This window comes from Polypterus senegalus, chromosome 17, assembly GCF_016835505.1.
Source record: "Polypterus senegalus isolate Bchr_013 chromosome 17, ASM1683550v1, whole genome shotgun sequence".
Taxonomy (NCBI): Eukaryota; Metazoa; Chordata; class Cladistia; order Polypteriformes; family Polypteridae; genus Polypterus; species Polypterus senegalus.
Genome location: NC_053170.1, coordinates 85,553,727 through 85,566,644, shown reverse-complemented (window position 1 = coordinate 85,566,644; position 12,918 = coordinate 85,553,727). Strand labels below are relative to the sequence as shown.

Genomic DNA, 12,918 nt, shown 5'->3' with positions numbered 1-12,918 from the left:
TCACACTCCACCGCCTTAAGCCGCCAGTGCCTCTCGGGGGGGCAAAAGTTCACTTTCAGCCGCAAGGCCTGACAATCTTTAATTTCCTTTCCACTTAATATCCTAATTGCTGCCCCACCGAGATATTGATGTTTATTGCTTTTATAAAATTGAGGATGTTGCCAGAAAGCCTGGGTTCTCCATACGTTAATTTAATTGGAATTGCTTCCATAGATGAGCCCTGACATTAACATTTGATTTGATTTTATTTTTTTTTTTCGCTCTCACCCTTCCAGCCCAGATCTTGTTTTATCATCGCACCACACGGCAGGATTAAATCTGCTCGGTGTCAGGGCTTTGTCAGCAGATGTCCCCTCACCGCACGTTCTTTTTAAATTAGTTGCTCGATAAGTTATGTTACTGTGTTACTACTTTCTCTGTGCACATCTGCTGTATAACAAAAGTGCGTCCGCATCTGTGTGGGTGTGTCCAGTCACTCCGAACAATCTGATTGGTCAGTTTGGTTTTGGTGGCTTAGTCCTGGGGATGATGACAGGACCCTTCAGAGATGCGTAAATCCTGATTGTAAAAACTGATAGCTCTTTCAGGGCTACTTCATTTTTTTCTGTTTTTGACCAAGACTGAATATTTTTTCCAAAAGACTGTTTTCTGAAAAGCACAAAACAATGCTTTCACGCATAAATCAACCTAAAATATTTATTTATGACAAATATCACTCTGTTTTATGTTCCAGAAGCCTCTACAGTATGTGAGTTCACACTCCCATCTGTTTGCCTCATCACTCATAAGCTAAAAGGGTTAGGGTAGAGGAGATTGAACCTAATTGGGTTAGGCACAGGCACACTAGTTTAAGTCATTAAACACAATATAAAAAATTGTAAACACAACCGTACAATTACCAATACTCAAATGCGACACTTGGTGCCACGGCCCACCTGCCAAGTTGTTTAGCCTGCCTAAGGTAAAGTCAATCCCTGATGGAGGATCGCAGGAATCGTGGGGTAGAGGGGTCCTTTCATCGGATTAGTGCTATTTCAGCTGTGGAATGGCTAATAGGTGGAGGCAGCTTAATGGCTGAGGTCTCCAGGACTCTAAACAAATCCAAATCATATTATGTGATATCATCTACTGTTAAGTTCTACTCTGTACTTCTAAAATTTTTATTTTTATACAGCATTGAGGATTTGTTCTGTTCTGTGTATTGTACTGTATTGTATTGACCCCCTTTTTTTGACACCCACTGCACGCCCAACCTACCTGGAATGGGGTCTCTTTTTGAACTGCCTTTCCCAAGGTTTCTTCCATTTTTTCCCTACAAGGGTTTTTTTGGGAGTTTTTCCTTGTCTTCTTAGAGAGTCAAGGCTGGCGGGCTGTCAAAAGGCAGGGCCTGTAAAGCCCATTGCGGCACTTCTTGTGTGATTTTGAGCTACACAAAAATAAATTGTGTTGTATTGTATTGTATCTAATCTTTAACTCATATTCTTTATCAAGATAAGCTTCCAATAAATATTTATTATAAACCTATATTATATTTAATAAATAAACTATTAATACTAGTGGTTTAATAAGGATGTCTACTGTACAATATGTTTTAAAATGAATATTAAAAAGGTATTTACAAAAATATATTATTTAAAAACATATCTTATAGCAAAAAGTAAAATCATATTTAATAAGGGATTAATCTAAGGTTATGAATAGCCAAAAACGATAGATTTAAGATTAGGACTACTGTTAAAAATTTTAAGATTATGGATAGGTTTATATGATTTTTAAGATTAGGATTTGTGGTAGGGTTAGAAAGTATTTTTTAACATATATTAAAAAAGGGGGATACTTAACATTAGGGACCTATTTATACTATTTTTAAGATTGGGGTAGGGTTAGGGTTAAAAAGTTAGGGCTAACTTAGGGTTAGGAGAGAATGAAGAAATATGGCCATCAAGGGCTAAAAACATCTTGAAGTAGTCGAGTGTCGTTGGGTGACGTCCAGTAGCCATCTTGCCTCCCACAGATCAATATCTGGGCGGTCCTCCCAGGAAAACGTTGCCGTAGACACATCAGCTCCTCGAATTTGTTCAGCACTGTGAACAGCTGATGCAGGCATCTGACTTGCGTTTTTGATCTCCAGATCACTTGCATCAAAATCAGAGTCTGGATCAGCAATAATACAAATAACGTTGTCCATGGTGTATTATGGTGTGCGCATTCATTTCACTCTCTTGCCTGATGTCGCTGCCATTGTAGATGTTGATTACTCAAGCACACACAGGGATTCGAAGTCAAATCAACGAAGCTAATGTGGACATTAGTCGACGTCTCATCTGTATGTGTCGACATAAGTGTTAAAATGGAGCATTTCAATGACGACAAAGTGAATAACTTACAGAGTGATTGTAATAAGGGTTTTAAGGGGGTGTTTATTATTCATTTACTTCATTTTAACCTTAGCAATTACCTTCATGGTTCCACTTAACTTTCACGTGCTGAAGCTTCAAGGCATGTTTAGTTAACCCTTTAGTTACCTTCAGTGTTTTTCCTTATGCCTTTAATAATCCATTGACACAACTTCAGTTCAGTATATACTTATATCAAATTGTAAAATTATTTGATTGGTGATGTTTTGTCTGAAGTGCGATCAGATCAGACCTTATCATTTGTTGATTCCCGATCTTCTGTGAAATAATGTTTTCTCTTTCCCTGCAGTTGAATGGAGCCTCTCTAAAGACTTCTCATCTTTGGCTGGGGAGCTGATCCTGGACAGTCTGCAGTCTGGGATCCTGAGGTGCACCATCCCGGGTCTTTCAACGGTAAATTTTTCAATTTTATCCTCACTTCTGTAGCCTTCATCAGGGACTTCTTGACGTTAGCACAAAGGTCCCATTCCATGGGTAACAACTGCCAGTCATTAGACTTAATTTGTTTGGCATCCCTGAGCTGGAACTCACAGAGGAATAGGCAGATGGTGTAAACCATTTCTTCTTCTTCTTCTTCTTTTTTTGAGAGATCAGAAAAGGCTGACCTCATGTGGGGTCTGGAAAGCAAGGAGCCGCAGATCATGGAATAATCTCCTGAAGGATCAAAGAGGTTGGGATTCCTGATGGATCCAATTCCGACTTAGTGCTTAATTGTTAAAATAACAAAAGCAGCTGCTTTTTCCCTTTCTTCATCTGTCCTTTCTCTGGTTGCTCCTGTCCTTCAACCGAGATGTATGCCAAGAGCCAATTATTGTTCGTTTGGATAGAAGGACACTTATTCATTCATTTAGCTTTTATTTTCTGAAATAAGGCTTTAAGTAATTGGATAATGAACAAGGGCCATTTCAGATAACCATTAATGTTGCTCTTGTTTAATTGATATAAAATTAGACAACATGAGAGCAGCCTTGAGCGACACATCTGGCTGCAGTCGAATGCTTATTAATGGAAGTAAATGGCTGCTTGTTATTAAACTTCTCTCCTTTTCTGCAGGGCAGGGTGTATTATGTCCGAGTGTCAGCGTGCAATATGAAAGGCTGGGGCCCGCCGCTGCTCGCCACGCCTGCATTTGCTACACCTTCGAGTAAGTCTCCTCTCTGATTAGAATCTCTTTGGGTGAACCTAACCCTAACTTAAGCTGTCATCTCACCTCAGGGCCCTGATGTTAAAATCTGAACCCTTTCTTATTGATTTTTAGAGGTCCTGCCCTTACCCCCAAACCAAATCTTAATGTTTGTGGAAGTGGACGCTGATGTTAAGCTGTCATCTCACTTCAGGGCCCTGCTGTTAAAATATTATTTGAACCCTTGTTTTTTTAGGTCCTGCCCCTGTCCCCAATTCTAATCTTAACATTTATAGAGCCCTAATCTTAATTAATAGATATGGCTCTGAGGTTAAAATTGGTGCTCAGGGCTCTTTATTTTAAACCATTATTTATTTACCTTTACAATGATTTCAGTGCCTGATTTAACTTATTTTTTAATACTCAATGACCCTATTTTTAATGTCCTTTTAATGTTCACTATTAATAAAAATTGTATTCATTATTTATTCCAATTATTAGGTAGTTATAAATTTGACCAGTAGGGGGCATCTTGTTTGAACCCTCTATTTTAGTCACTGTTTTTACTGCAAAAATATAGGAATATTTAAATACCAAAGCAGGAACAATGTTAGGACAGTTTAGAGTGTATTCATTCACTTGAAAGTAGAGGGTGTATGTTTCTTTAAGTATGTTTTTATTTTAGGAATTAAGAGTGCCAGAGCACTCGTCCCATAACCCTAACCCTAACCTAACCCTTCATGACTCAGAATGATAACCAAGCGTTTTGCTGTGAAATTTTGTGTGCAAGTTGATAAATATTTTGTATGTCTTTATTTGTAACTTAGACAAAGCAATGTAATATTAGTGTTATATCATGGATTTGATGGTTTGATGCTTAAGAACACCACCAGCCTAAAACCAGTTTTGCCAGTGATTCTCTACAGAACTTTCTCAATCAACCCCCACAGGAGAGCCAGACTACTTAGCTGGCAAGCATCAGCTCCACAAATGGTTTTGTGAAAGGTACTGTGTGGCCCCTTATTGGCCTGAAGTATGGCTGTTTGGGATTGGTTTGTTCTGTAGCACGACGCCCTATTGGTGTAAGGATTTGGACAAAGAATGTTTCTATTCGGTCGCTTTACCCCTCCCTCTCTCTCTCTCTCTCTCTCTCTCTCTCACACACACACACATCATCATGATGAAGGAGCATCTCACACACCATGGACTGAAAAGAAGACCAGACTGAGAAGCACAAGTCGGCAGCCATATTGAGACAGGCATGCGGCCTGCTCTGAAAGATGACTAAAAATGATGCCTTAACTAGGGACATTTAAAGTCTGTGGGCCGCCTAACTATACTACACATCAACACAATACAATAGAATACATTTTATTTTTGTATAGCCCAAAATCACACAAGAAGTGTCGCAATGGGCTTAAACAGTCCCTGCCTCTTGACAGCCCCCCCAAGCCTTGACTCTCTAAGAAGACAAGGAAAAACTCTCAGCCATCAAGATGCCTCCCCCATTTGGCCATTCCACAGATGAAACAGTGCGATGCCAGCCAATCCAATGAAAGGACTCCTCTACCCTGCGATTCCTGTAATCCTCCATCAGGGATGACTTTATCATAGGCATGCAACTTGGCAGGTGGGCAGTGGCACTAAGTGCCACATTTAAGTACCGAGAAGAGAAACAGAATAGGTGTTGGTTAGTAACAAATTCTAACTATCATATTACTTATGTTTTAGTGCTAATGGCTAACAACAGAGATGCGGTCCATCCATCCATTTTCTAACCCACTGAATCCGAATACAGGGTCACAGGGGTCTGCTGGAGCCAATCCCAGCCAACACAGGGCACAAGGCAGGAACCAATCCTGGGCAGGGTGCCAACCCACCGCAGGACACACACAAACACACCCACACACCAAGGCCAATTTAGAACCGCCAACCCACCTAACCGGCATGTCTTTGGATTGTGGGTGGAAACCGGAGTGCCTGGAGGAAACCCACGGGGAGAACATGCAAACTCCACGCAGGGAGGACCCGGGAAGCGAACCCAGGTCTCCTAACTGCGAGGCAGCAGCGCTACCACTGCGCCACCGTGCCGCCAACAGAGATGCAGTAGGTATAGTTAATCAGCAGCTCTAGTCGGGGTATCCTAAACTGAAGTAGTGAGTCTTCAGCCGAGATTTGAAAGCTGAGACCGAAGGGGCATCTCTTATAGTAGCAGGCATACCATCAGCATTTATTAGGTTGTACTTTACTTATTTTATGACTATTATCAGTAATATGTTATTTAAGATGTAACTTAACTCCTCCTTGTCTTTTACTCTATGTAATTACCTGGAGAAAGGAAGGTGGGGAGAAGTTATAATGTATAAAACCTTGTAAGTCTATGGTATTTGAGGCATTCTGACAAAGGCTAATCATTAAAGAATACAAAAGAGGAAAGCAGACAAAAAACAAAACACCAAGTTCAATCCGTAATGTTGGGCCTTCATCAACGCATTCTGCTTTAGCTCAAAGAAAACTAGGTGCAGCCATTTCAGTCCATGGAGCAACCTGTGCCACCTACATTATTAGCTGTTTAACCATCTATCCATTATTTAACCTGCTATATCCTAACTACAGGGTCATGGGGGTACTCCCAGCCAACACAGGGCAGGAAACAAACCCCAGGCAGGGCACCAGCCCACCGCAGGGTAAACACATATACCCACACTAGGGACAATTTAGAATCACCAATCCACCTAACCTGCATGTCTTTGGACTATGGGAGGAAACCGGAGCGCCCAGAGGAAAAAAACGCAGACACAGGGAGAGCATGTAAGCTCCACGCAGGGAGGACCCGGGAAGCAAACCCGGGTCTCCTAACTGTGAGGCAGCAGCGCTACCCACTACGCCACCGTGCCTCCAGCTGTTTAACCAGATGAATTTAAATAATAAAACATGAGTTTGCATTGTGTTTCCTATACAACCAAACAGACTGGCTGGAGATGTCAGCTTTGTACAGCTTCCTCTCTCACGAATCACACGCTTGGAGCACAATGACACAGTAGTAGAGCAATGCAGCATAAGCACTGAAGTGACTTAAAAAGAAAATAGCCCTTCGGGACACCTGCTAGCACTGACATTCACCATTCCTGCAACTGTTACCTCTGCAAAAGGTCTAACCTTCACGTCTTTCAGATGAGCACTCAATGCAATGCTACACCAAATGCGTCCGCGTTTTCACCAGCTACAGTGTGAAATCAGCATTGATTTTTTTTTCCAGGCAGGTTTCAATTTGGTTTATTTTTCTCGTTCAATAGACTGGAAGGAGTTCGATGGCCGGGAGCCGAGGTCTCGGGGACAGAATGAGGCCCTGGAACGTCTCCTGCAACAAGTGCGCAACATACACCAGCGCTGCAGCTGCCAAGGTGAGCATCCAGGGGTATGCACATGGCGACCAGGTCTGGGGCCCGGGGTTGATTGCTTCCTGTATGTTGTTTTCTGTGACATTCGGTGCTGAATGATTTTGTATTCAATACTTTCCGAAGGTCTCTTTAGCTGTGATTAAGGATTCAGATGAAGATCTGGAAACATTCAGTTGAAAAAAATATCCAAAGCAGGGGTGGAGCCACCAGTACTGGACCCACCCACTTTCCTCATTGGCCCACCCTATAGCTTAGGTTTTTACATTATTTAATCATCAAATGAAAATGAGGCTGTACTGCATACATGCATTCTAATACACACCCTCCTCTTGGTTAAAATGTCAGATGGTTACAAACTTACACAGCAAAATCTCCAGCATTAACTTCATCACTAGAAAAGTTCATTTAAGTCTTAAAAAGTATTTAGAAAATGCATATAGAGAAGGCGATTATACAGTGTAGGTCTGGTGGACACCAGGGGGCGCTGCAGCTCCCCAAACACCCAACACGAACAGACACGGACACAAATTAAAAGACACAAAGAGTGTTTTATTGTGGGAAACTCTTTGAATCAAGCATTTCCCACCACCACAGCCACAAGTACAATGAAGCACACTCTTCGTCTTCCTTTCTCTCTCACTGTCTTTCACTGGTCCCTGCCTCCTCCACACAAACTTTGTCCACCTTCCACCTGACTCTGGCTCATCCATCGTAGTCTGCATAGCAAGGATTAGAAAATAAGATTGACTCAAATTGTCACCAATCATAGTCACTCAAAACACGTGACGTTAACAGGATTCTACCCACGAGTAACGTACTAACTGAATGGATTCACATGATTTATGGAATAGAGTCGTTATAAAAGGATAAAAATCATTTGTGAATCAGTCCATCTCTACTTTTTGGCTAGATGTTGTTGGAGGGAAACATCAAGTATGTCTCAACAAACAGCCGTCTTAGGTTTTCTTAGCGAAGGGAAATATACAGAAGTGTAAAACGTGTTGGATGTTGGTTTTGAAAATTTCAGCAATGCCCCAATGGTGAGTGGAAACCCCATTACTAGCTTTGTTGACTTTAGCGATGGATGTGCTACCGACGCTATAAATGAGTGTGCTGGAAAATCGACCACCACCCAGCTGATAAACGCCAAGAGATTGACCAGGTTATGGGTCCTTCTGATGTTCATGAGCCACAAACACGATCGGGATTAGAGTTTCCAACTGCTGTTATAGTTTGCTAAGGCCCGCAGCATTGCAGTTCTTTAATACAAGAGATAACCGTGCATAGCTCTAATAGAAAATATCGAAAGATGCAATTTTGGCATTTTTGCAATAATTTAGGGGAGGGCAGATTTATTCGTATATTCGGAAAACTAGAGACGCACATGTCAGATATGCATACAAGTTACAAGGAATGGCAGTCAGACTGTTGTATAATATTAGCTGTATAAGCCCGGACTGTTAGAAACTACTGAAATCATCAGAAATATAATTGAAATGCAGAGTCTGCGGTTTTGATTTGCGGATGTGCGCGCCTGCCCTTGTCTATCAGCGGCCAAGCAAGTTTCTCTCTCTCTCGTTTGTCTTTCCTCTGCGGTTTCACTTTGGTGACAGAGTCGCTTTCTTTCAGCTTCATGCTGTAGCCTCGTACTTCTTTCTTCTTCCGGCCTTGCCAGCTCTTTCTGCTTTATGCTGTAGCCTCGCACGTCTGTGCTAGACAGACAAACAGACACACTTCCAAGCATAGACATTTATATATAAGACTATCCATCTATTATCCAACCCACTATATCCTAACTACAGGATCACGGGGGTCTGCTGGAGCCAATCCCAGCCAACACAGAGAGCAAGGCAGGAAACAAATCCCGGGCAGGGTGCCAGCCCGCCACAGTATATAAGACTAGTCACAGTTATAATGGATACTTTTTGGCCATTTGTGCCATGTGAAGTGCTGGTATGCCTTATGTATCCACAAAAGATAGGCAGCAGTGGATTTAAATTGGTGTTAACAAAAACCATTCAAACTGGACATGCAAAAAAAAAAAAATAGAGTTTATGTTAGCATGGCTAGACTTCTATGTTTTTTTAAATGAATATTTATTTAACTATTTAAACTCAGCCCCATTGATTTGGACTTACCAATAATGCAAAATTTTTAAATAACTTGCATAAAATAATGCATTTCTTCTTTGCTATTATTACAGTACAGTGTTTTGCCATTTAAATGCCATATTACGTACCCTAATACCACATTGTAATGCCTTTCTTTCTTACCTCAAAGACAAAAGCCAAATTGCTGAACCCCATGCCCATGGTTTTCTTGTACATCCTGATTCAATTGTATACAATTTGACAGACAGACTATTATCTACTAAATGAGAGGGGCATTTCAACTTTCCCATAAAAACAATTTAGACAATTTAGACAAAATACAAGACAGATAGATAGATAGATAGATAGATAGATAGATAGATAGATAGATAGATAGATAGATAGATAGATAGATAGATAGATAGATACTTTATTAATCCCAAGGTGAAATTCACATTCACATTTACTACTCAAAGGTGGATCTTCGATGGCTTGTGAGTCTTAGGAGAGATTCTCATTTACGTTTCGTAATGTAATCAATGCATGCTCTCCAACCTGTGAATCAACTCTGTTGCAAATGTTTCTCCCAAAATTCTGCTTTGAGTACTGCTTCTAAACAGTAAAGCTAAACGTGACGCTTGTAGATATTTCATAACATTTGTTTCCTGGATGTTCCTGTCACATTCAATGACACTTGCACAGAGTTTGGAAGCTTATTCCTACATCTGGGAAATACGAATAACATCCAGGGGCATTTTTTGGTGAAACAATCGACACTAGTGGTCTCCCCTCGACTTTCTCGTATACTCAGATATGGAAATGGATATTTGAAAAGTAAACCCGCAAGACAATGATTATATTTTTATATTATGTGCATTAAATTACCATCAACAACAAATCAAATCAAATTAATAATATATTGAATAATTATTGTAAAAGTAAAGTTGAATAAATTGGACTGTGCAGCTGCATGAATAAAAGGAAAAGTAATAATAATAATACATTTTATTTATATAGCGCCTTTCCCAAAGTACCACTTCTGGTTAATGGAAATAGCCCAAAAGTAGATAGAAATCTATGTTTTGTACCTAATACTTCCATCCATCCATTACCAAACCTACTATATCCTAACTACAGGGTCTCGGAGGTCTGCTGGAGCCAATCCCAGCCAACACACGGCGCAAGGCAGGAAACAAACCCCAGGCAGGGTGCCAGCCCACCGCAGGGCACACACACACCAACCACACATTAGGGACAATTTAGGATCGCCAATGCACCTAACCTGCATGTCTTTGGACTGTGGGAGGAAACCCACACAGACACGGGGAGAACATGCAAACTCCACGCAGGAAGCACCCGGGAAGTAAACCCGGGTCTCCTAACTGCGAGGCAGCAGCGCTAACACTGTGCCACCGTGATGCCTTACCTAATACTTGTATACAAAATTTGCTTGACCTAAGTGAAAGAGTATTCAAGTTATCGTGTTTACATACACACACACACACACAGACATAATTCCAAAAAATGCATTTTCGGACTCCATGAGGTCTAAAACGTTGAGATTCATCAAAATCTCAAAATGGAAATTTTGGAGGACTCCAATAATTTCCCTATACTTTGTATATGAGAAAGTCAGGGAGGTCTAAAATGTCGAGATTCATCAAAATCTCGACATCGAATCTTTGAACAATTACAATACTTTCCCTATACTTTGTATACGAGAAAGTAAAAATTAATGAATTTTGCAAAGTATTTTTCTGTGACAAATGTGGACATCTCATAAATAAACATCCACGCTTGGAAGTGTGTGTGTCTGTCCGGCCCGTAAGTAAGAGGTGGAGTCAGGGTAAAGGCTCCAAAGAAACAGAAAACGCGCTTAGCCACTAATAACACAAGCGAGGCGAGCACATCAGCAAAACGAATCCTCCTAGGAGAGAGATGCCCAGAGTAGTTCCTTTCAATTACTTGACATCTCTACATTTCAATTTTATTTTCTGATGATTTCAATAGTTTCTAGGACCCCGGGCTTTTTACAGCACAGGCTTACATGGCTAGTAACTAATAAGCTGCCAAAATTCTGAAAGAGAACTACCTGACCATTATGTTGAGGGAAGAAACATGAGTACTGAGTGAAGCATGACGATGTTATAGCCAGTTAAATCAAAGTACCAGAAAATGGACAAAAATGAGCTTAAAGGGTTAACATTAATACAAATAATATTAGGCCCACCTGCAACAAATATAAGCCCACCCTCATATGAAATCCTGGTACTGCTACTGGTGCAAAAATTCAGATAATCTACATCTACCGTTCCCCACCTTACCCCCCATACCACAACTCACGAGCGCAGTCTCAGATCTCAGTCATGAAATATTTGTAAAGTTATGAGTATATGTGTGTGTATGACTAAAATCTCATTCCAATTTCATGAGCATTGCTTTGAATCCATATCTGATTAATGATCTATCTAGGTTGATGAATCTGAATTAATCGTAAATGGGTAGTGTGCTCACGCTGTTTCTTAATCACTTGTAGCATAAACAGACATTCAATCGATGCCCAGTATTCTACATTGGAGTGAGGTTAGGTTGGGGAGCAGGCACTGGTATAGCATGTTTCCGCATCCACCACATGACTAAACAGCTCAGGATCCTGGTTGGCAACCAGGTAGACACACAGTTTAGTCCCACCGTAAGTCCGTCAAGCTTGTTTGTTTAGCGTAGCCCTCCCAATATCTCATCCAGGTTCCTCTTAAAGGTTTCCACTTCAACTCCACGTCTTGGGAGTTTGTTTCAGGCTCCTGGCTTCCGTCTTAAATGCACTTCTCCTAAATTTCCACCCAAGTCCTCATTCCAATATCATGAGCGCTGCGTTGAATCCATATCTGATTAACGACCTGCATAGGCTGATGAATCTGAATTCATTATAAATGGCTAGTGTGCTCACGTTATTTCTTAATCACTCATAGCATAAACAGACATTCAATCGATGCCCAGTGTACTACGTAGGAGTGAGAACTTGTCAGGTCAGGTCAGGTTGGGGAGCAGGCTCTGGTACAGTGCGTCACCACACCCACCACACGACGAAACAACTCAGGATCCTGGTTGGCATGGCAGAGACACAGTCCACTCCAACTCTAAGACCATCATGCTTGTTTATTTAGGTAAGCCCTCCCAATATCTCGCCAAGATTCTTCTTCAAGGTTGTCAGGGTTTTCACAACCTCATTCCAATTTCATGAGCGTTACGTTGAATCCATGTTTGATTAACGACCTGCATAGGTTGATAAATTTGCATTAATCATAAATGGCTAGTGTGCTCACACTATTTCTTAATCACTTGTAGCATAAATAAACGGCCAATCGATGCCCGGTGTACTACATAGGAGTATGGACATGTGAAGATTAGAAATCTGTCCAACGAGAGGGGACCATAAGTCCAACAAGCCCATTTGTTTAGCTAAGCCATCCCAATATCTTGTCCAGATTCTTCTTAAAGGTTGTCAGGGTTTTCACGTCAACTCCACGTCTCAGCAGTTTGTTTCAGGTTCCCACAGCTTTTTTGGGGGGGTTTCAATTAGTGCTCCTGGCTTCAGTGTTAAATGCACTTCTCCTAAATTTTCACTAAAGTCCTCATTCCAATTTCATGAGCATTGTGTTGAATCCATGTCTGAGTAACGACCTGCAAAGGTTGATGACTCTGAATTAATCGTAAATGGCTAGTGTGCTCACGTTATTTCTTAATCACTTGTCGCATAAATAGACGTTCAATCGATGCCCAGTGTACTACGTAGGAGTGAGAACTTGTCAGGTCAGGTCAGGTTGGGCAGCAGGCACTGGTACAGCACGTGTCCGCACCCACCACATGACGAAACAGCTCGGGATTCT

The 12,918-nt window shown here is 41.2% G+C and overlaps 1 protein-coding gene across 1 annotated transcript in view; it reads left to right on the top strand.

Annotated features, from left to right (window-relative positions):
- ankfn1 (ankyrin repeat and fibronectin type III domain containing 1) overlaps positions 1–12,918 on the top strand; it is a 195,216-nt gene that overhangs the window by 108,755 nt on the left and 73,543 nt on the right. The window contains exons 6-8 of the mRNA XM_039739380.1: positions 2,707–2,810; positions 3,471–3,561; positions 6,837–6,944. Coding sequence (XP_039595314.1) covers positions 2,707–2,810; positions 3,471–3,561; positions 6,837–6,944 — 303 coding nt within the window. The remainder of the gene's footprint in view (positions 1–2,706; positions 2,811–3,470; positions 3,562–6,836; positions 6,945–12,918) is intronic.